Here is a 24,677-nt window from a genome sequence, read left to right as displayed (position 1 = left end):
AAAACGTTCTGGCCACACCTTAGGGGCAGTCCCAGAGGGTATATCCTCTCTCTCTCTGCTACAGGATGTCAGTTATGTCACAAAGCAGTGTTAGAGAATTTAACCCAACCCAACTCAAAAACAGAGGGGCGGGTACTGCGTCTGTCAATGAGCTTAAGAGAAAAGGATTTTACGGTAAGATTTTACAAAAATCAATTTTTCTCTGTCGCTCATTGACAGACGCAGTCCTCTTTGATTAATATCAACTTGGGACGTCCCAAAGCAGTGCCACAAATGAGGGGTGGGATAACAGAAATCAAAATCCAATCTAGAAGTCCCAACCGGTGCCAACTAGAAGTCTTAAAGGCTCATCAGACAAAAGGATGAGACTCAACTGGAAATTCAACAGAAAAAAACCCTCGAGGTAGACCAACGGTCTCCTCAAATTGCGGCCTGCAGAACCTTGCGGCCAAAAGAGGCATCCGCCGATGCCATCACATCAACTTTGTAAAATTTTGTAAAGGTATGAACCGACGACCAGGTAGCCGCCTTGCAAACCTGGACCACTGACGCCTGATGGCGGAAGGCCCAGGAAGCACTAAGCGCCCGAGTGGAGTGCGCCTTAACAGGGAACGGAGGATTTCGACCCTTAATAGAATAAGCCTGTACCACCGTCTGTCTGATCCATTTGGAGATAGTCGCGGCAGATGCAGGCAACCCCTTTTTGGGGCCATCCGTGATCACAAAAAGTGAATCCGTTTTACGAAACTAGTCCGTAGTTTTCAGGTATACCCTGATTGCCCGAACCACATCCAAGGAATGTAACGCAACCTCCCGAGGATGACTGGGCTTAGGACACAGGGAAGGTAATACAATATCTTCATTCAGATGAAACTCTGAAACCACTTTAGGAAGGAAGGATGGATTCGGACGAAGAACCACCTTATCCCTATGAACCACCAGATATGGGGAACGACAAGATAATGCGGCCAGTTCTGACACCCTGCGTGCAGAAGTGATGGCCACCAAGAAGGCCACCTTCTGGGATAATGTAAGCAAGGGAATCTCCCTGATATTTTCAAAGGGAGGTTTCTGAAGAACCGACAGCACTAAATTAAGATCCCAGGGCGGTAAGGGCGCGCGCACTGGCGGAGCCAGGTGCCGCACTCCCTGGATGAAATTCCGCACCAAGGAATGAGTAGCCAAAGGTTTCTGAAAGAAGATTGCTAACGCTGAAACCTGACCCTTGATAGTGCTCAAGGACAGTTTCTGCTCAACCCCCTGTTGCAGAAAGGCCAAGATTCGGGTCACCGAATAGGTACGTGGAGGAAATCCAAGACATTCACAATATAAGACTACCATGTGCGATAATAGACTTTGCTGGAAGTCGCCTTCCTTGCTTTAATTAAAGTAGGAATAACTGAAGCTGACAATCCTTTGTCCTTCAGCACCTGGGTCTCAATGGCCAGGCCATTAAAGCCAGCGATTGTAAAGCAAGATGGAAGATCGGTGCTTGAGACAGCAGATCTTCCCTGAGATGAAGTCTCCAAGGAGCGTCCACGACCAGCCTCACCAAGTCGGCGTACCAGGCTCGACGAGGTCAGTCCGGAGTTACTCGGATAACTGGAATTCCCTCCACCTCTATCCTGCGAAGAAGTTTCGGCAGTAACTTGAGAGGATGGAAGGCATACAGTAGCTGATACTGTCCCCACGGGGCGACCAGCGCGTCTGCTGCGTCCGCTAGAGGATCGCGGGCGCGAGCTACAAACCTCCGCACCTTCCTGTTGAGCCGAGATGCCAACAGATCCACATCCGGGGTGCCCCAAAGAAGGCACAGCTGATGAAATACCTCTGGATGAAGAGACTATTCCCCTTGATCCAGAATCTGACGGCTGAGATAATCTGCCTGCCAATATTCATTCCACCCCCGGAGTGAATATCGCGGAGAGAACTGGAACAAACCGTTCCGCCAAATGAGGAATGCTGACCACTTCTATGGCCGCAAGGGCACTCTTGGCTTGGTGATTGACATAAGCCACAGCCGTGGCATTGTCCGACTGGATCCGAACCGGGCTGCCCTGGAGCTGCTCGGTCCAGTAAATCAGACAAAGTCTGATCGCTCTCAGTTTCAACACATTTATCGGAAATCTGGATTCTATCGGAAGGAGTGACTTCCCCTGGCTGAGCATTGGAGACCGAAGCCACCAGACCAGAGACTCCCTGGTCCGCTCGCTCAACTGGATCCGATTGTCCAGGGAATCGGGATTCCGACTCTATTAGAAAATAATCTCTTTTAGGAGAATTCGGGCATGAGACTGGACATACGGTACTGCCTCTAAGACGGCCACCATCAGTCCCAGGATCCTCATGCAAGTCCTCCTGCTTATGTTAAAGGATAGAGGGGAGACCCAGGATCATGAGCGTCCGACCATCCCAGGAAGGGGCCCGCGTCCACCAACAAACCCGTCAGGGGGAGAGAGGGAACATCTTACTCACCATACCGGAACCGGCGGGCGCCAACTCCTGACAGAACCCCTCTCCACCGAGGTGGGGGGGCTGTCGACCAATACGGACGCTGTGACTCAGTTTCCAACTGGTCGTCGGCGTCCAGGCGAGACGTTTAACTCGCAGGGTCAGTCCCCGTCCAGTGGGACTATGTCGCGGCCGACCCAGCGCGGAGCTAGGGCCTGCACGCGCTCGTAGGCTGACTGGGGTGACCACTGGATCTCTACATCCAGCCAGTCACCCAGTTTCAGCGTACTTGCTTGAAGATCTCGCAGGAACAACTGGAGAAAAAAGCTGCCTAAAAATAAGTATTTCTAAAAAATCTTGCCAGGACCAAAGATCCCAGCAAGGAACTTAGGTCCTTACTCCTAACTAGACAGAAAAAAACTGACTTCCTGTAGCAGAGAGAGAGAGGATATACCCTCTGGGACTGCCCCTAAGGTGTGGCCAGAACGTTTTCTTTCTGCCTAGTCCTACTCCTGTAGAGGGCAGTATAACCCAAGTTGATATTAATCAAAGAGGACTGCGTCTGTCAATGAGCGACAGAGAAATTGCATTTTCTGGGGGAAAAGTATTAATTTTCCAAGGGAAGCGCATAGCATTTTCCAGGTGACGAGTATTCACTTTCCAAGGGAAGAGTATTACATTTTCTGTGTGAAAAGTATTCCATTTTTGAAGGGAAGAGTATTTAAATTTTCGAAGGGAAGAGTATTTCAATTTTCGAAGGGAAGAGTATTTCATTTTCCAGAGGAAAATTATTAAATTTTCCAGGGGAAGAGTTGTCCATTTTCCAGGGGAAGAGTATTTCATTTTCTAATGAATGTGAAGAACCTTTAAAATGTAATATTTCCTATCATGGCATATAAGTGGCGTTTTCTGTTAGTCATTACTCTCTTCTTTTTCCCTTCTATGCTATCAGAAAACCATCGTGCATTTTCTCCCTATTCTCATCCTGTATCATCACAACGACCAAATGTCAGACCGTAAGTCCAGAGTGCATTGATTAATTTGGTGAAACACTGTGCAACCCTTTAATGCTAGTAGAACACAGTAAAATTACTTTTGATGCACAAATTCCATGCTCACTCACTTCTATTTTTCTTAGCCGCAGCTTGAAAGCCCAGTCTTAGGCCACGCAGATAAAAAAAAAAAGCACTAAAAGCCATCTCACACATCTGTAAGCTTCCACATTTACCATATACTATATACAGTGTTGGGGTAGTTACTCAAAAAATGTAATTAGTTACTAGTTACTTCTGTAAATTGTAATGAGATTACTTTACTAGTTACTGCATTTGAAAAGTAACTTCACTACTTATTACTTTACTGTCCTCTTTCTTAATTGACCGTGTAGAAGAAGATACATGACACTCTTTCTGCATAGAGTTTATTGTATAAACACAGGCTTTGGGAAACATGAGAACAAAACCTGAAAAAACAGAATAAAACATAAAGTGCAACAAAAAGTCATAAACTTCATCCGTCTCTATTCTTTGAAATAACGATTGTATCGCACGGCTTGGGTAACGCAGGAAAGCGTGTTCCTATAGCCTAGTAAAGTAGTGTAGTTACCTCCTATAGCCTAGTAAAGTAGTGTAGTTACCAATATTAGTATTGTAACTAGTTACATTACTTAGTTACCAAAAAAAATAATGTAGTTGCTGTAATCAGTTACTTTGTAACTAGTTACCCCCAACACTGACTATATATTGGATCAAGATTACTGGAGATCAAAAGTGTTTGTGAATAATTCTCCTGGCCGCCAGATCCCAAGCATGTTCCATTACATAAGACACTGCTAGCTCTCTTCTCTTCTCACATGCAAGCCCAAGATTTCTTGCTCGGGTCAGCAATCTCAGATCTTCCTGGATGCAATCCTTTCTTCTTCCCCTGAAGTAGCTTCCTTTCAGCACAGTGTTAAAGTCCATAGTTATGATTTAAGTGTTCAGCTGCTTGCTGTGGGGGCACACGATAAGAGGGAGGGGCCAGAAGCAGGAGCGAGGGACCCTAGAAGAGGAGGATCCGGGCTGCCCTGTGCAAAACCAACTGCACAGAGGAAGTAAGTATAACAGGTTTGTTATTTTTTTGTTTTTTAAAATTAGACTTTATAATCAGTTTAAGGCAGGGATCCTCAAACGATGACCCTCCAGCTGTTGTGGAACTACACATCCCATGAGGCATTGTAAAACTCTGACATTCACAGGCATGACCAGGCATGATGGGAATTGTAGTTCCTGAACAACTGGAGGGCCATAGTTTGAATATCCCTGCTTAAAGGGGTTTACACAGACCATGAGTAGGAGAGATAACCCATAAAAAGTATTTTCCAATATATTGCATTCAGGCAGCGCCCTCTGCTGTCTCTCTTATAAATGCTTTCTTAAGAGCGATCTGAATGCAGATCATTCTTAGGAGTGCAGAGTATATGACTAATTCTTTTAGAATCTGTCACAGCCATAGCAACAGATTCTAAGGACCCATTCACACCAGAAACTGCACATAACTGCACTAAACTTTGCAAAACTGTTGCAGGGCTATCCTGAACTAGACACAGGCTGTTTTGAAGGGAACATACCACCAACAAAAAGGTGTTGTTGCATCTTTATTCAATTCCCTGTACCATGTTTTTCCCCTCCTTATTTGTTTTTCTCTGACTCTACCCCACTGAACGGTGGGATACAGATGGCTTTCCAAGTTGAGTGTTAACATTACTAAAAGTTAAATTGATTTACTTTGCTCTAAACTAGTATCATATTTACGTATCATATGATTATATTTCTTTTTGCACAGTGCTGAATCAGTGGATTTTGCTTCAAGTGCACCACAGAAGAAAACAAATGTAAGTATGGCTTATATTTGATTTAGGCCCCGATCACACTTCAGTACATCGGAATTGTGGTAAAATCACAGCAAAATGCACAATACACGTTTGGGTGCCATTTACTCTAATGGCTTCCCAAAGGTGCTAAGAAAGTGGGTGTTTTGTCATGAAAAAAATGCCCCAAATCATGCTGTTTAAAAATAGTCCGCTCCAAAAAAAGGTACAGGAGCTACTTTGGCGCATTTTTGAAGCAGAGTGCACCCCATTCAAATTAATAGTGTCGCTTCAAATACAACAAAAGCTAGAAAAACATGATCACTAGATGTGAACAAGGCTTTAAAGCGGTATTAAACACAAAAGCAAATATTTATTATACTGTATTGCAGATTACTAATCCTTAGATGTGGTGGCTGAGACAGGACTTACCCGTACTCTGCTTGAGTGCTTCCGTCAGTATACCACTTCCTCCAGTCTGAACATAGATATCAGATATTATAGCTGCATATTGAAACCAAGAACTAGACAGGACTAGTGTAGCTGCAAAACTGGAACTCTTTATTGAACAAGAACACGTTTTCATACACTACACACACCGGTGAGGCTGATCACATTATCATATGCAAACGCAACTGTATACAGAAATATAATGAACACTATAAACATTAAGTTAAATAACTAGCCTCCTGGACAATCAGGGATCTCATTCCAGGTCAGACTTGCCAGCATCGAGCTCACAAAGTACAATACACATTATTATAAGTATAAATACATCCCCCAATAGTTTGCTAGCACAATTAACAATACAAACAGTGATCTCCCCTCTCCTCAGTGAGTAGTAGGCAACAGACTATAGCAGGAGACCTACTTACAATAAATACATTATGGCAGTGGACCATAGTGGTTTGAGCGGGTTACATTAACATCTACAGTCATTGCTGGTTTAAGGCATACATGCCCCAAATGTGGACACAGAATCTCTAGCTCCCAGAGTCTGTGTGTTTTGGATAGATATGAACTTGAATCATAAAAAATACTTCTCCACAGATCCCCCAGGCATACACCTTACAAAGAGTAGTGTTCCCTTAACTGCCAGGGCCCAGAGTCAGTGAGTAAGAGGCTTGCTCCAAGTCCTCTCCAAAAGCCTCCTGTCCTGGCTAGGTCTGCCACAATGGCTTCATTTGTTTTCTTTTTTAGTTTTTCTTTCCCTTATTTTCACCTGGTGATCTGGCCAGTAAGTTTGTTGTTTTTCAACAGAACAAGATCTCCTGCAAATGTAACAATTAGAGTGTTGAGACAAACCATTTACCAGGGGCAGGGGTGTTCATAATGATCAGCTTTTATTGATGAAAAAACCTTTATCCTAAAAGTAACAAAACTGCTGTAACTGCTTATAAAGTGTGAGATGGAGTTGGACAAGTTTTTAGTGTATCTAAAGCTTTTAGTACATCGAACACTCCCCTCCCCCCCGTCTGGGAATACTGCTGTCCAAAGGTGCCCCCCTGTGCTCCTTCATCCAGAGTGGGGGCGCTGTTATACAGAAGGTGTTACTGGCCAGATCACTAAAGGGAAAATGAGGGGAAAAAGCCTAAAAAAAAGAAACCAATGCAGCCACCACATCTAATGATTGGTAAGCTGCATTATACAAAATTTTTGGTTTTGGGTTTAGTACCCCTTTGATGCACACAGTGTACTTTAACTACATAAGGTCCGCCCTATAGCAGTTTTACTGCTATAGGGCGGCACCTCTGCGTCCGATCACGTATATATATATATATATATATATATATATATACGTGAGTCGGCTCTTCCAGGTAGGGGGCGCGCATATGTGCCGCCGTCAGCTCGCTTCCACCGTAATCACACACTTTGGGAGCCCAGCGGGGGGTATCGCAAACTCAATGTCCACCGGCACCCACAGATCCTCCAGCAGAGAGGCAGAATTGCGGTCTGCCTATGCAAACAAGGCAAATCACCGTTCTGACAGAAGGGAAGGCATGGATCCTGTGTCTTTGCAAAGCAGGAACATGGATCCATGTCTTCCCCTAGTAAAAGCAGCACACACACAGTTTAGAAAATCACTGGTCAGGCACACAGTTAACCCTTTGATCACCCCTACAGTGATCAATGCTAAAAAAAATGGGATTTTGTCTTACCTCAAAATCCATTTTTCTGATCTTCATTGACGGACACAGCTCCTTATCTTCTTAACCATTGGGTTATACTGCCCCTACAGGAGTAGGACACTAGGCAGGATAAAAGGCTGACTACGCCTATGGGCAGTCCTAGGCTCTCTTCTATAGGTACTCATTTTTTTCCACCTAGTCAGGAGTAAGGACCTAGTTCCTTGCTGGGATCTTTGGTCCTGGCTTTTCTTTTCCCCTTTAGATAGATTTTTTCAGTTTTTTCGCTGCGAGATCTACAATCAACTGCTGGAATGGGCGACGGGCTGGATAATCTAGATCCAGTAGTCACCCCAGTCTGGCCAGTGAGCGCATGCAGACCTCAGCCCTGCGTTAGGTCGGCCGCAACATAGCCCCCTGAGACGGGGGCTGGCCTGCAAGTTAAACGCCTCGCGATGTCGCATACGCCCAGGTTTTGGCTGCATCGCAGCATTCCTCTTGGCTGATAGCCCCCTATTTCGATGGAGAGGAGGTTCTGTCTGGAGTGGTGCCCGTCTGGTTCCTGGTATGGTAAGTAGTTGCCCCCCCCTATCCTCCTGGAGGGTCTTGGGGTGGATGTGGGCCTTTCCATGGGACGGTCAGACCCCCAGGTTCCCCTCCTTCCCGTTAGGCTCCCCCCTCATCTGTGTCTAGCGGTCCCTGTGGGCCATCTAGCTCCCCCCCTTCATCTATGCTGGGGTTGTGGGGTGGTCTGGCCTACCTCCTGGGGCTGGAGCAGGGTACTGTACTGGTGATGGGGGCTGTGCCGCTGGTGACCAGGAAGTCGGCTGTGGGGAGGGGGGGCTGTACCTGGTGGGAGCTCCTGCCAGTGCCCCCCTTCTTGCCTGTGCCTGTTTCTGAGGCTTAGAATTCCCTCCTGGGTCCCTGGGAGTTGTGTGGTGCCATGCAGGGCTGCCATTTTGTTGTAGCCTGTGTGCTGTAATGCACGACGGTCATGTTTGTGTAGTCCGGCGGCCATTTTGCGTTAGTCCTGGCATTGGAAATAGCGGCGGCCATGACAGTGGAGCCTTTCTGGGCAGCGATTTCGGCTGTGAGAGCCCCTCGTCATCTCCTGGGTCTTTTGCTTCCCTGGACGCCGCACATGGGGTGTAGATTATCCTGGTGCTGCTGGTGCTTCTTCTGTGGGGTGGCGAGTCTGATGAGGTACTCTCCCTCTCTGCTGCAGGATCTTTTGGTGCTCTGTTACTTGCAACCGGGTGGTGCTGCCAGAGAAGTGAGGGTGTTCCTTAGCAGTATTTTGCACTTTTTTTGGTGGGGGTTCCCCTATTGACTCATGAAGTCCTTGGAGCAAATTTCCCCACCTGACCCCCTCTCAAAGGCTGCGAGGCCCTCCAGGTCCCAACCATCCATTGATGCACTGACGGCGGTCCTGGAGCCCTTTGTGTCTCGGGTGGAGGTGGTTTTTGGGCAGCGGGCTTGCAAAAAGCACCCCCCCTCTTGCCTTCCCCGGCCTCCTCAGATCCTGAATCTGATTCGGCCACCGCAGACGTGGCTCACCCTGCTGGGTCTGCGACCACACACTCTGAATTCTCAAATAGTGAGGATGATTCCTATACACCCATAGCTGCACACGAAAAGGCGCTGGTGGATGCACTGATTGTGTCTGTGCGTGAGACTTTAAAGATGGAGGACGCAGCTGAAGCTGCCACGGAGGCACCGATTCCCTTTGGCACTCACAAGCTGTCCAGAGCGGCAAAGGTGTTTCCTTTCCCCTCCTATTTTGACAGAATTGTTGCAAAGGAGTGGTGACAGCCAAAACCTCCCCTTGTGGTCCCTTTGCTATGCGGTACCCCTATGAGGAGTCCCTTCTTAAAATTTGGACCGTTCCACAGGTGGTGGACCCTCCGGTTTCTAGATTAAACAAGGTAAACCATGATTCCGGTTGAAGAGTCTCCAGCCTTTAAGGGTCCGGCTGACTCACTGTTCACTGTGGCTGGTTCGGCACCTAGACCAGTATTCACCATTGCCCTGGTATCACAAACTGTGACCGAGTGGGCTAAACTTTTACGCCCTGACCTGGAGGGGGAGCAGCTCCCCCCTGCCTTTGCTGAGCTAGCGGACCAGGTGGTCCAGGAGCTGCAGTTTATCTGTGATGCATATTTAGATGCGGCTCCCTTGCTTGCTAGACTATCTGTTTCGGCAGGGGTCCTTAGGCTTGTTTTTTGCCTCAAATGTTGGTCTGCGGACCAGACTTCTAAAAAAAGCATTAAGTGATCGTCCTTTTCACCATGACGACATCATTAACAGGGGGAAGAATACCTTTCTTCCGCAGGCTAGTAAGGGCAAGGATCCTCGCCATAGATGCGGCCCCTCCTTCTCGGCTCACAAGAAGTTTTTTCGTCCCCCAGGGTCGAATGACAAGGGATCAAAACCTTTCAAGGCCTCCTCGGGAGGATCCAAGCTACCTTGGTCTTGCAAGTCAAGAGCGAGCTTCTCCAGACCCATGGATAAGGCTCCTTCAGCATGAAGGTGCGCCCTCACCCATGTCTGGGGTGGGGAGACGTCTTCCCTGGTTCCCGGACCCGTGGACTTTCTTGGTAGAAGACAAATGGGTCCACGAAGTAATACGGTCCGGCTACAAGATCGAGTTTCGATCTTACCCTCCGGAAAGCTTCTTTCCTTCCAACATGCGCCTGTTCCCGGACCACTTATAGGCTCTCTTTGGGGTGGTGCAAGACCTGCTACTTCAAAGGGTGATTGTTCTGGTTCCGACTTTGGAACGGTTTCAAACCTGTTTACAGTTCCCAGGAAGGAGGGCAAGGTGCATCCAATCCTGGACCTCAAGGCACTGAACTGCTTCATGCGGGTACAGAAGTTCAGAATGGAGTTCATTGGTGGCATCCCTGCATCAGGGGAATTTCCTTGCCTCTCTCGACTTCAAGGACACTTACCTACACATTCCAATATGTGTCGGTCACCAGTGCTTCCTCCGCTTTGCCGTGGGAAAGGAGCATTATCAGTTTGTGGTGTTACCCTTTGGTCTCGTCTCCGCTCCTTGGGTCTTTACCAAAGTTTTGACCCCTGGTGCTGGCATTGTTACGTCAGTAGAGGATCGCAGTACTGGGCTACTTGGATGACCTTCTCCTGTGAGCGGAGTCCCCTATTGCGTTGGTAGACAACGTGGAAATCACTATACAGACTCTGAGGGAAGTCTGCTCTGATTCCTTCCACAAAGTTGGACTATCTGGGTCTTACTCTGGACACGGCTTTAGCCAGAGTGTTCCTTCCTCTGGACAAACTCCAGAAATTGCATGCTGCAATTCATCTCCTGCTGTCCAGCAGGTGGTCTTCCTACCAGACTTGCATGCGGGGGTTGTTCCGGATGGTTTCTACCTTCGAGGCAGTTCCGTTTGTACAGTTCCATACAAGATCCCTGCAAAGGGAGATTCTGGCCAAATGGGACAAGTGTCCGCAGTCTCTGGACAATCAGATCCGGCTTAGGCGGGGAACAAGAGGGTCCCTGATCTGGTGTCTTCGTTATCCGGCGCTTCAACAGGGAAAATCCTTTCTCCGCTTGTATTGCACGTTGGTCATCACAGACGCCAGCCTGTCTGGGTGGCGAAGCATCCTAGGCCGGAACTCTGTATAGGAGGTCTGGACACTGAGGGAGTCCAGACTACCGATCAATTTCCTGGAACTCTGAGCGATCAGACTGTGTCTGGATCATTGGATGGATCGTCTTCAGGGGTGTCCAGTGCGAATTAAATCGGACAACGCCGGGGCCATGGCTTTTGTCAATCACCAGGGGGGCACAAGAAGTGTCTTGGCGGCTCTAGAGGTAGCCGGCATTCTACCGTGGGCAGAACCTTTAGTTCCAGCCCTCTACGCCGTACATATTCCAGGGGTGGACAACTGGCAGGTAGACTATCTCAGTCGGCAGGGGTTGGATCAAGGGGAGTGGTCCCTTCATCTGGAGGGGTTTCATCAGTTGTGTCTCCAGTGGGGCACCCCCGAAGTGGATCTGTTGGTGCCTCGGCTAAACATAAAGGTGCAGAGGTTTGTGGCATGGTCACAGGATCCTCTGGCGGACGCCACAGACGCGCTGGTGGCCCAGTATCGTCTTATTTACGCCTTTCCTCCTCAAGCTTCTGCCGAGACTCATGCGCAGGATCGAGGCAGAAGGGATTCCAGTCATTTTAGTGGCTCTGGACTAGCCTCGCCGGTCTTGGTACGCCAAACGGGTGCCGCTGGCCGCCGACGTCCCTTGGAGACTATCTCTCAGGGAGGATCTGCTGTCCCAAGGGCTGATCTTCCATCCTGCTTTACAGTCGCTGGCTTTGACGACTTGGCTGTTGAAAGCCAGGTGCTGAAGGATAGGGGTTTGTCTGCGTTGGTGATTCCAATGCTTTTGAAGGCCAGGAAGTCTACCTCTAGGAAGATCTATCATCGGACGTGGAAAACTTACATTTCTTGATGTGAGTCTCTTGGGGTTCACCCTCGCTCTTTGTCGGTGGCTCAGGTCTTGACCTTCCTTCAACAGGGGGGGGGGGGGGGGGGTTTAGCAGAAATTGGCTTTGAGTACCATCAAGGGCCAGGTTTCGGCCTTGCCGGTCTTTTTTCAATGACCTTTGGCCATGCACTCCCTTGTCTTCCCACCTTTCTTCAGGGGGTTCGACACTTGGCTCCTCCAGTGCTGTCTCCATTCCACCTTGGGACCTCAACTTGGTGCTCTGAGTTCTCCAGAAGCCTCCCTTTAAAAATCTTCAGAAGATTCCCCTGCTTAGGCTGTCCCAGAAGATGGCTGTTATGGTGGCGATCACCTCTGCATGCAGGGTGTCGGAATTGGCAGCGTCATCTTGTCATTCACCTGACTTGGTAGTTCACAGAGATAGGGTGGTGCTTCGCCTCTGTCCGTCGTTCCTTCTAAAGGTTGTCTCCGATTTCCATTTGAATGAAGACATTGTGTTGCCTTCCCTGCGCCCCAGGCCAAAACATTCTAAGGAAATTGCTTTGCATTCCCTGGATGTGGTTCTGGCAATTCAGGTGTAACTGGCAGATACAGAGTCTTTGAGGAAGTCAGACTCACTATTTGTGCTCACGGATGGGCCTCGGAAAGGACTGTCCGCTGCCTCTGCGACCATTTCCAGATGAATCAGACAGACGGTGACTCAGGCCTATTCAATCAAGGGTCAGGTTCCTCCTTTCCCTGTCAAGGCGCACTCAGTGCTTCCTAGGCCATCCTTTATAAGGCGTTAGTGACGCAGGTTTGCAAGGCTGCCACCTGGTCGCCGGTGCACACTTTCACAAAGTTTTATAAGGTGAATGGGTTGGCATCTGCGGATGCTTCTTTTGGCCGCAAGGTTTTGCAGGCTGCTGCTTAGAGGACCTGGTCTTCTTTGAGGGTATAATGTTTTTCAGGTGGACTCCAGTCGTTTTTTGATTCAGCTACTGTTACCTGGTTGGCTATGGATTAGCCTTGGGAATTTTTTCTTGCTGTTCCCACCCCTCATGTTTGACACTGCTCTTGGACATCCCAATGGTTAAGAAGATCAGGAGCTGTGTCCGCAATGAATGAAAGAGAAAATTTGATTTTTGTCTTATCGTAAAATCCATTTCTCTGATGTTCATTGACGGACACAGCACCCACCCCTCTGTGGAGTTGTAATTCTTCTGACACAACAAAACTGAGTACGTATAGCAGAGAGAGGGAGTATACCCCCTGGGACTGCCCATAGGCGTAGTCAGTCTTTTTTTCTGCCTAGTGTCCTACTCCTGTAGGGGGGCAGTATAACCCAATGGTTAAGAAGATCAGGAGCTATGTCTGTCAAAGAACATCAGAGAAATGGATTTTGAGGTAGTACAAAATCCTATTTTTTCTTTTTTTTTAGCACTGATCACTGTATTAGTGTCACCGGTCCCCAAATTGTGTCAAAAGTGTCAGTTAGTGTCCGACTGTCCCCCGCAATATTGCAGTCCCACTATAAGTCGCTGATCGCCACCATTACTAGTGAAAAAAAAAAAAATATCCCATAGCTTGTAGACGCTATAAGTTTTGCGCAAGCCAATCAATATACGTATTTTAGGGGTTTTTTTTACCAAAAATCTTTAGCAAAATACATATTGGACTAAACTAATGAAGACATTTTTATTTTTTCATTGGATATGTTTTATAGCAGAAAGGAAAAAAATACTGTTTTTTGTTTTAAATGGTCTTTTTCTATTTATAGCGCAAACAATTAAAAAAGGCACAGGTGATCAAATACCACCAAAAGAAAGCTCTTTTTGTGGGAAAAAAAAGACATCAATTTTATTTGGGTACAGCATGACCGCTATTGTCAGTTAAAGTTACGCAGTGCCGTATCGCAAAAAATGGCCTGGTCATGAACGGGGGTAAATCTTCCAGATTTCAATTGGGTAATAGATTTATATTATTATGTTTTCCTAGTTTACTATTGCTGCACCAACCAGATTGTCACTGATAACTTCCCCCCATGAGAGATGCCTAGGTGAGTTCATACATTTACTTTGTCAGAATATGAAGATGTCGAATAGACAAATCAAATGATTTTTACACTCTATATCATTTTGACATTTTTTGCTGAGAGATTTATATTGAAATCTGATCAAAGAAACTTCTATTCTGTCATGTTTATAGTTAATATGTTACTTTTCCCAGTCACTTCAATTGCTGCATATGTTATATATAGATAGCTATAGCCAATTTCCTTTATAGTAAGCTTAGTGGGCCACCATTTTTTGGGCAGAACAAGTTCATACGTTTTTAGATCCTGGGTAATGTAGATCAGCAATCGAATGTGTGAATTGCCAAATGTGGGAAATGGCACAGTCAAATTACACTGACATACTATCCGGGGTCATTTGACAGTACATTGTCCATCATATGTAGTGGACAGCCTGCAGCAGTCATATGTGAAAGCATCTTGCAGCACTTTCAGTAAGCCATCTTCTCTAATAGTCTTTCCCTCCACCCAGGGTTATTAGTACTCACGGGTAAAGGATCTCTGCAGTCTCCATGGGTATACCTCTTCCAGGACCCTACAGTGGAATAGCCACCCACCCCCAGCCACCACCTCCATAAAGGTCAGGAAGTCCGCAACTGGCTCTCCTGGGTACAGGTCTACCTCTCCCCAGCATCCAGCCCTGTCCAGGGCCTCAACTTGCTGGCTGCATCCGCCTAAATGTGGGGTGTTTGTTTCCCATGCCTTAACTGCAATAGAGCTCCTTCCAACCTAGCTTATATATGGGCACTGACTTACCCATTACATCACTACAGGAGGGCTCTAACTAAAAGGGGCCTAGCACCTGATGACACTGCTTTCTGTAACCAGATACTATTCTGGAACAAAGCCACCTAGTGGCAGATTAGCTAGCTGCACCTGCCTACACTACCCTTTTTTTAAATGATGTCACACTAAAACACATGGCCCTGCGTTGCCATTAGTTTTGTCGCAGATTTTTTTTTTGCATGTTTAAAGGTGCTATTAAGAATTACTGGCACCATTTGTGCTTGCAAAAGGGATGCGCCTTTTTTTGTGCATTGCGTAAACCTGCATGATTTTGTGCTTGTTCCCACAACACACAATTGTGAACCAAACCTTACAAAGGATATTTTTTAGAGTTTACCTATGTATTTGTAGTAAGCGATTTTTCATTTTACAGGTCACATTCCTCACAAAACGAATACTACAGGCTCAATAAGGTAAACTATTTAAAAATTAGTTGATGTTGGTTTATTAGATGTAGTGATCTTAAAATTGAACTCCAGGAGTTCAGCCACTTTTTAAAAGTTAAGTCCAGCGAGGTGGATACCACCTGTGAACTTATATCTGTAATTTACATTGGACAGTTTTACGGAGCCCCGGGAGTACAGCTACCACTATATTCCCAGGCTCTGACAGAAGAGACGCTGTATTCTCACACACAGCATCTCTGTCCACCTTGCCCCTCTGCTGTTCACAGAATATGTACACTATATTGTCAAAAGTATTGGGACGCCTGCAACTTTAAAAACTATGAACTTTAATGGTGTCTTAGTCATTAGGGTTCAATATTGAGTTGGCCCACCCTTTGCAGCTTCAACAGCTTCAACGCTTCTGGGAAGACTGTCCACAAGGTTTAGGGGTGTGTTTATGGGAATGTTTGACCATTCTTCCAGAAGCGCATTTGTGAGGTCAGGCCTCTGCTCTAATTCATCTTAAAGGTGTTCTATCAGGTTGAGGTCAGGACTCTGTGCAGGCCAGTCAAGGTCCTCCACCCCAGATTCGCTCATCCATGTCTTTATGGACTTTGCTTTGTGCACTGGTGCGTAGAGTCATGTTGAAACAGGAAGGGGCCATCACCAAACTGTTCTCACAAAGTTGGGAGCATGAAGTTGTCCAAAATGTCTTGGTATGCTGATGCCTTAAGAGTTCCCTTCACTGGAACTAAGGGGCCAAGCCCAACCCCTGAAAAACTCCACACCATAATCCCCCCTCCATAAAATGATTTGGACCAGTGCACAAAGCAAGGTGCAAAAAGACAGGGATGAGCGAGTTTGGGGTGGACAAACTGCCCTGCACAGAGTCCTGACCTCAACCTGATAGAAAACCTTTGTGATGAAGTAGAGCGCAGACTGCAAGCCAGGACTGCTCTTCCAACATCAGTGCCTGACCTCACAAATGCGCTTATGGAAGATTGGTCAAACATTACCATAAACACACTCCTAAACCTTGTAGACAGCCTTCCCAGAAGAGTTGAAGCTGGTATAGCTGCAAAGGATGGGCCAACTCAATATTGAACCCTACAGACTAAAACTGGGAGGCCATTAAAGTTCATATGTGTGTAAAGGCAGGAGTCCCAATACTTTTGACAATATAGTGTATGTGAATGAAACCAGGCTAGTGGTAAAAAAACATTTTTAAATAATAGTGATTATAAGAGCTGTCAGCACACCATGAGATATTTTCACAGCAACAAATAGACAATAAATAAAGCACTGTGCTGCATTTCAAATAAATCAATATAGTATGTGACAAAATAATAACAAAAATCAAATACATAAAATAAATAAAACGTCCAAAATAGTCTAAAAAAAGATGTGATGAAATGATGATCCTTCAAAAATACCTCTCATAGAGTGCTCCACCACCATCACACAGAGACTTAATCCCACTTACTGGAATGATATGACTAATATAAAGAGTCATATCTCGCTTGTATGGGTTACTCCTTCACAAAATGTTTCCATTTACTCCAGCAAGATGTCAGTTGTGACGAAACATGTAGGGCGGAGCAGGCAGAGCCTGTGATGTCATCACACTTTTTACAGAAGGGAGGTGATATTGTGATATCTATTCAGTTTTGGATGTTTTTACACAGCGCTGATTGTTTTTTATCCCTGTAATAGCAATTTTAGCGTTTACTAAAGTAATTTTAGTTGGATCTCCCAATATGGGGAGTTTGTTATTCTCCTTTTGGGTACATACGTGGTGATACTGGCTGAAGAGCCGATGCACATTGTGGTGTTCTTGCAGGGGTAAATGGAAACATCTTGTGAAGGAGTCAGCAATACAAGTGAGATATGACTCTTTATAATTTTAGTCATATAATTCCAGTAAGTGGGATTGAGTCTGTGTGGTGGAGCACTCTCTATGAGAGGTGTTTTCGGAGGATCATCATTTCTTCACATCTCTTTTTGAACTATTTGGGACATTTTATTTTTTTTATGTATTTGATTTTTTGTTATATATTATTTTGTAACATACCATGTTGGTTCATTTGGATTGCAGTGCAGCTAAATATTTATTGTCTGTTCATTCACAGAAGTAAATGAGTTCACTTAATACAAAGTGCTCTGTGATTGGGCAGAAGGAGGGGAGGGGTGGGTAGAGCAACTGTACAGCTGTGGCCATTTTGAGAATGACACAAATATTAATTTTCACAAAGTCTGCTGCCTCAGTTTTTATGATGGCAATTTGCACATATACTCCAGAATGTTATGAAGAGTGATCAGGTGAATTTGCAATTAATTGCAAAGTCCCTCTTTGCCATGAAAATTAACTCAATCCCATAAAAAAACATTCCCACTGCATTTGTAAAGAAGGCTTCAGGGCCCCTCAAGAAAGTCCAGCAAGCGCCAGGACCGTCTCCTACAGTTGATTCAGCTGCAGGATTGGGGCACCTCCAGTGCAGAGCTTGCTCAGGATAGGCTGCAGGCAGGTGTGAGTGCATCTGCACGCACTGTGAGGAGAAGACTTTTGGAGGATGCCCAGGTGTCAAGAAGGGCAGCAAATGAAGCCATTTCTCTCCAGGTAAAACTTCAGGGACAGACTGATATTCTGCAAAAGGTACAGGGATTGGATTGCTGAGGACTGGGGTAAAGTCATTTTCTCTGATGAATCCCCTTCCCGATTGTTTGGGTCACCTGGAAAAAATCTTGTCCAGAGAAGAAAAGGTGAGCGCTACCATCAGTCCTGTGTCATGCCAACAGTAAAGCATCCTGAGACCATTCATGTGTGGGGTTCCTTCTCAGCCAAGGGGGTGCGCTCACTCACAATTTTGCCTAAGAACACTGCCATGAATAAAGAATGGTACAAAAACATCCTCTGAGAGCAACTTCTCCCAACCATCCAAGAACAGTTTGGTGAGGAACAATGCCTTTTCCAGCATGATAGAGCACTTTGTCATAAGGCAAAAGTAATAACTAAGTGGCTTGGGGAACAAAACATCAAATTTTGGGTTCATGGCCAGGAAACTCACCAGACCTTCATCCCATTGAGAACTTGTGGTCAATCCTCAAGAGGCCGGGGAAACAGCAAAACCCACACAAATTCTGACAATCTCCAAGCATTGATTATGTAAGAATCGGTACCATCAGTCAGGATGTGGCCCAGAAGTTGATTGACAGCATGCCAGGGAGAATTGCAGAGGTCTTCAAAAAGAAGGGCCAACACTGCAAATATTGACTCTTTGCATAAACTTCATGTAATTGTCAATAAAAGCCTTTGACACTTATGAAATGCTTCTAATTATACTTCAGTATACCATAGTAACATCTGACAAAAATATGTAAAAACACTAGAGTAGCAGATAGCAGACTTTGTGAAAATTAATATTTGTGTCATTCTGAAAACTTTTGGCCTTTGCTGTACACAACACTGCAGCTGCAGGAGCTGAGGCCAGAGGGTCCAGTGTCAGAACGCTGGAAGTTTAGCAGCTGTTATGTTCCTAGCGCTCAGTACAATTACATATTGGTAATTAAAGAGATAAGTCCATGAGGTGGCATGCACCTTGTTGGACTTAACTCCTAATAATCCAGAACATTATATAAAGTGACTGAATTCCTGGAGTTCAGCTAACGTGTTATGCCTTTCTTTTGAAGTAAATTAGATTTGATTATTTTTCACATTAAAGGAACTTTGTTAAAGAGCAAAAGACAAAAATTGGTTAATGACAGATCACCTTTTAACTCAACATATACAGTGTGCATAAAGTGATAAAGATTTTTCAGGACAATTTTTGTAAAAAAAAAAAATTACAGGACTATTAAGTAGTGGATGTGTATGGATTATTTTTGGAGAATAAGGATTTAGTGTCACTGGGGGTGGCATGTACAGGCACAGTCACGTACCTGTACGTCTGCACCTTCTTCTGGGTTCAGGGCATGCCCCCCCCCCCCACTTCACAGACTCCCGCTGTGATTGGACACAGCATGGTTTTTGTCAGCAGGTTTCAGCCAATGATTCATGGCAGTTAAGTGAGTAAAATAAGTATTTGATCCCCAAGCAAAACATGACTTAGTACTTGGTGGAGAAACCCTTGTTGGCAAGCACGTTTCTTTTGAGATAAAATGTATCTTGTAGTTGGTTATCAGGTTTGCACACATTTCAGAAGAGATTTTCGTCCACACTTCTTTACAGATCTTCTCTAAATCCTTAAGGTTTCTTGGCTGTTGCCTGGCAACTCGAAGTTTCAGCTCCATCCATTATTTTCTATAGGATTAAGGTATAGAGAATTGCTAGGCCACTCCATAACCTTAATGTGCTTCTTCTTGAGCCATTCCTTTGTTGCCTTGGTGGTATGTTTTGGGTCATTGTCATGCTGGTAGACCCATCGATGACCAGGGTTCATACACATTTTTACCAATAAAATTCCATGACTTTTCCATGACCAAGTCGCCACTGTGGAGCAGATGCTTAATAATTTTATTGACATATTTTACATGGTGTAAGCCTCTATCTCCATAGGAGGTAGGCGTCCTTCCGGGTCCGAAACCGGTTACCGCCCCCCGCGTCATCACGCTCATGCGGCCCTCCAGTGACTATGCGCTTCACCGCTGCCTCGATCAGAAGTGAGTCCCTGATTGGTTCTCTAGTGTCATCTCTCGGCTGCTGCTGGCCAGTCTCAGGAAAAAATCGCGGACCCGGAAGGACGGCTACCTCCTATGTTGATAGACGCTTACACCATGTAAAATGTGGCAATAAAATGATTAGGCATCTGCTCCACAGTGGTGCCTTTCTCAATTCCATAAACTTTTCCAAAACTTTGTGGGGTTCAGTCATTTTTCAAAACTTTCCCAGGCCTGGAAAGTGCCATTTCAAAATCCCATGACTTTTTCAGGAATTTAATGACCGTACGAACCCTGCATGACCCATCTTCAGTGTTCTGGCTGAGGGAAGAAGGTTCTCATCCATGATTTTACAATAGATGGCCCCGCCCATTGGCCCCTCAATACGGCAAAGTCGGCTTGTACTTTTAACAGATACACAGCCCCAAAGCATCATGTTTCCATCTCCGTGCTAGACTGGTGTTTTTAGGGTCATAGTCAGTCAGTCGAGTTAATGCCAAAGAGCTCAATTTTGGCCTCATCTTACCACAGCATTTTCACCTAATCCTTCTCTGAATCGTTTAGGTGTTTACTGGCAAACTTCAGACAGGCCTGTACATGTGCGTTCTTGAGGAACTTGTAGGCGCCTCAAGATTTCAATCCATGGCAGCATATTGTGTTCCCAATGGTTTGTTTGATGACACTGGTACCAACAGTCTTGAGATCATTCACAAGCTCCTCCCATGTAGTTCTGGGCTGATACCTCACTTTTCTCATGATCATCCTTACCCCATGAGTTGAAATCTTGCATTGAGCTGCAGACCGAGGGCGAATGATGGTTATTTTGTTTTTCTTCCATTTGCAAATAATCGCTCCAACAGTTGTATCCTTCTCACCAAGCTTCTTGCTGATAGTCTTGTAGCCTATTCTAGCCTTAAGCAGGTCTACAATCTTGCCCCTGATGTCCTTTGACAGCGCCTTGGTTTTGCCCATGATGGGTTTAAATTGAAGAAAGTGATTCTGTGGACAGGTGTCTTTTATGCCTCGTTTCCACTGAGTGGTACGGTATGGTTCGGAACAGTACACATTGCGTTTCCACTGCCAATAGTACCCTTTCATGATAGGCGTGGTGTAGCAGGAAAGCTGTGATAGACGATTCTCTGTCAACCAAAGTTCTGCAGATTGTAACTCCACCCTGTTGGTACGGTACTAATGTGCTTGGTACCCCAACGAAAGGGTACCAAAAAGTGGTACGGTACGGTTCGGAATTAGGGTACCATTCATAATGGAAACGGCATAAATAGCGTACCGTACCGAACCGTACCAGAAAGCTCAGTGGAAACGAGCCATTATACACATAACGAGTTGTCGTTAGGAGCACCTTCCTAAATTGACAGGACTAATCTGTGTACCACATGGGCACATACTGTAGCCAGTCTGTTGGAGCCAGAATTATTGTTGTTTGCTAGGGGATCAAATACTTATAAATTGAGTTGCGGTTCAGTTAGTAAAATAACATTTGTATCATGTGTTTGTTCTGGATTTTTGGTCGATATTCTGCCTCTATTATTTGAAATACACCTCTGATAACAATTATAGACCCTTAATTTCTTTCTAAGTGGGCAAACTTACAAAATCTGCAGGGGATCAAATAATTATTTTCCCCACTGTATTTATTATAATGTAAACTGTTCCATTTGAACACCATGCTCAGTGTTAGAAATGTCTTTGAACATTGAATCCTTGGTTTGTTCTATACAGGTCCATGGGTGGCTCCTTGCAGCCCAACCTCCATCACCAGTTGTCACAGTCGGTATCACAGATGGACCGTAGTAGAGGTTCCTGGAACTTTTTAAGCCCAAGAGACTCTCAGCTGCTTTCCCAGACATCAGCCTCTTCCCAATCATCAAAAGTCCGACAGCCAATTACCCTTACCAACATCCTGCAGCGCCGTCATTAAGAATCTTCTCCATATGTAGATTAGATGGATACACAATGTTCTTTGTTGATGTTCCTTCTTGCCCTTCGACTTTTTCACATGCTTAAAGGATAATTAAACACAATAACAATATGTAATATATTGCAGTTTACAGTCCTTAGATGTTCTGGCTGCCCTATTTTTTTTTTTCATGCTAAGAACATTTTTAGGAAATACAGAAAAATACTTGTTGATCCTGACAGAATTGCCATGTCCTTGTCACTTTCTGTGAGCGGCAACAAAGAATATCTTTCTTCCTATCTATCTTCTGTAATGGGGGATGTAATGGGGATGCTTTGTAGTCCATTTAAAGAGAGCAGCTTAGGGTGACAACCATGGCTTCCTCCATAGATACAATGGAGAAGTGATGTAGCCACACAAGGACAGAAAGTGTTTTCTTTCACGATTACCAGGTGAAAATTAAGCAAAAGAAGCATGAAGAAAAAAAGAAAACAAATGCAGCCACCACACCAAGGACTTTTAAGCTGCAATATGTTATTGTTTGGGTTTAGATACACTTTAAGGGCTTATTCACAGCGCAAGACGTCACAACATCCTGCAATGCATATTAAGGCAATACAAAATAAAGTATTTTGATTCCTGCTGTTAAAAAAAGAAAAAAAAAACATAGCAACAAATTAAAAACCCATTTGGGCCTCTTTCACACAGCCGCTCTGTATGTCCGTATATCACCCCATCCGTTTGCGGGTGATATACGGACATAATGCATGTCAATGGGATTGCGGATGTCAGCGGATGACCATCCGCTGACATCCGATTTGCGTCCTTTCAGTTCTGTTCCGTTTTTTGGAACGGAACAGAACCCTATTTTTCTTCCGTTTAAAAAACGCTGACATCCGCAATCCCCATAGACATGCATTATGTCCGTATATCATCCGCAAATGGATGGGATGCTATGCGCACATACGGAGCGGATGACACAAGTGCCATCCGTGTCCGTGAAAAAAAAAAAAGTGCTGAAGCGGAGATAAAAAAAAAAAAAAACGGAGCGGCCGTGTGAAAGAGGCCTTACTGCTTGTCAATGCGCTAATCGCAACACATGGTGTGAATTCCACTTTAAAAATTATAACAAAGCCCCGAGTTTTTAGACAAGGACAAGGTTTGTTGTTTGTTTAATGTAATGTAACTGAAATGCACTGTCACTTCATTTCTGATTTCATACTTCTAGATTCATAATGTTGTTCTTGGTTGAATAAAGGAGCACATAATGCATGCCTTTAGAGTCATGGTCTTCACATGCAGTCTGACATATTAGGATGCTTTCATACAAAGGGTCCGATTAGGCTCACCTGATTGGACGGTCCATTCACCCCTGTGGGTAAAAAAAAAAATATAAATGAATAAATTAGAAGGGAATCAATCCTCCTCCGTCTAGGTGGATCGGATTGGAGGGCAGTCGGGCGTAGGAAGACAATGAAGTCCATTTACACCCGGCCACCCATCGAGCAAAGTGAGCTTTGTCTGTGTCCGCTCTGCATAAACGGAAGGGACATGGACCTATCATCCGCCCGCTCTGCTTCGATCAGCAAGGGATCTGTGAGCGGAAGTGGGGAAGATGTGATGATGGGCGGTATGTGCAGGAGAGGAGTGGGCAGGATATGACGATGGGCATTGTGTGCAGGATAGACATATGGAGGGTATGATGGTGGTCAGTATGTACAGAGAGTATGATGGTGCGCAGGAGAGGAGTATGGAGAGTTTGAGGTGGATAGTATGTGCAAAAGAGGAGTGTGAAGGGTATTACAATGGATGATATATAAAGGAGAGAGGTGTGGAGAATTTGATGGAGGCAGTATGTGCAGGAGAGGAGTGTGGAGGGTATGGCAGTAAGAGTACGAGCAGGAAGAGTGCGCTACAAGGATAGGGGTAAGTATTTGAAGGAGAGGAGTGTATGACAGTGGGAAGTATGAGGTTTTTTTGACATGTACTCTTTATGGAGACAGAAAGTTGCATAGAGCAGGGGTCCCCAACCCCCCCGGCCACAGACTGGTGACGGGCCATGGCCTGTTGATGACCGGGCTGCACAGCAGGAGGTGAGCGGTGACCACTGTGCAAACAGGGCTATCACAGACCACAGTCACTTCTCACCTCCTGCTGTGAGACCATGCCCATATGTCCTCTCCCTGCTCTCCACCTGGCCGACAATGTCATCCAATCAGCTAACAGCGGGAGGTGATGTAGATCAAAATGAAGGGTGGGAATCCTTTCATATTAACAAGCGGGTAATCACCCGCTTGTTAACATGCTAGGTTGGGCAGCTCCCGCCCTCCATCCAGATCTGCAGCTCCTCCCGCCACCTGTCCTGCTGATAGAATGACATTGTCGGCTAGGTGGGGGAGGCAGGAGAGGATACACGGACTGATACCAGTCTTTGCCCTGCCACAGGTAGGAGTCCTGTGCAGGGGAGGCAATTGGAATGGGGCAGTGATGTTCAAGAGGAAAGGTGGGTGGGTGGTGGGGGAGAAGAAGGCAGGGACACTGTGCTGGAGGAGACTGATTGCTAGGGGCACTGTGATAATTACAGTGCAGTCCCCTTTACATCACAGCCCCCCTATTATATTACAGTGCCCCCTTTACATCACTGTGCACAATGTAAAGTGGACTGTACTGTAAAAGGGGCACTAAGTAAACGGGGGCTGTGATGTGAAGGGGAACTGAGGACACTGGGACTGCTTTAAAGGGGGACTGTGGACACTTGTATAAAGCGGGGACTGTGCTGTAAAGGGGGGTTGTGCTGTGAAGGGCAGCACTCTTAGGGCTTGTTCACATGATGGGGGTAATAAAACTGCAGTTGAGTCACAGTTATTCTGCCCCCAATCCCTACCCCGTTTAGCTGCTGAGGCAGCAGCCAAAGGTGTACACATGCCGCAGCAGTAATTAAGCCCCCTGTTGCTTTTGGTGGGTGCTACTCCCTGCCAATCGCAACCC

The 24,677-nt window shown here is 45.7% G+C and overlaps 1 protein-coding gene across 2 annotated transcripts in view; it reads left to right on the top strand.

Annotated features, from left to right (window-relative positions):
- The window catches only part of RNF212 (ring finger protein 212), a 73,333-nt gene extending 51,596 nt beyond the window's left edge, over positions 1–21,737 (top strand). For both annotated transcript variants that reach the window (XM_082253066.1, XM_082253065.1), the window contains 5 exons: positions 3,404–3,467; positions 5,275–5,323; positions 13,871–13,931; positions 15,106–15,145; positions 21,512–21,737. In XM_082253066.1, coding sequence (XP_082109192.1) covers positions 3,404–3,467; positions 5,275–5,323; positions 13,871–13,931; positions 15,106–15,145; positions 21,512–21,710 — 413 coding nt within the window. In that variant the 3' untranslated portion in view covers positions 21,711–21,737. The remainder of the gene's footprint in view (positions 1–3,403; positions 3,468–5,274; positions 5,324–13,870; positions 13,932–15,105; positions 15,146–21,511) is intronic.
- The last annotated feature ends 2,940 nt before the right edge of the window (positions 21,738–24,677 follow it).

Source organism: Pelophylax lessonae (genome assembly GCF_965119305.1).
Source record: "Pelophylax lessonae genome assembly, chromosome: 4".
Classification (NCBI taxonomy): Eukaryota; Metazoa; Chordata; class Amphibia; order Anura; family Ranidae; genus Pelophylax; species Pelophylax lessonae.
This window is presented reverse-complemented; position numbering and strand designations above follow the sequence as displayed.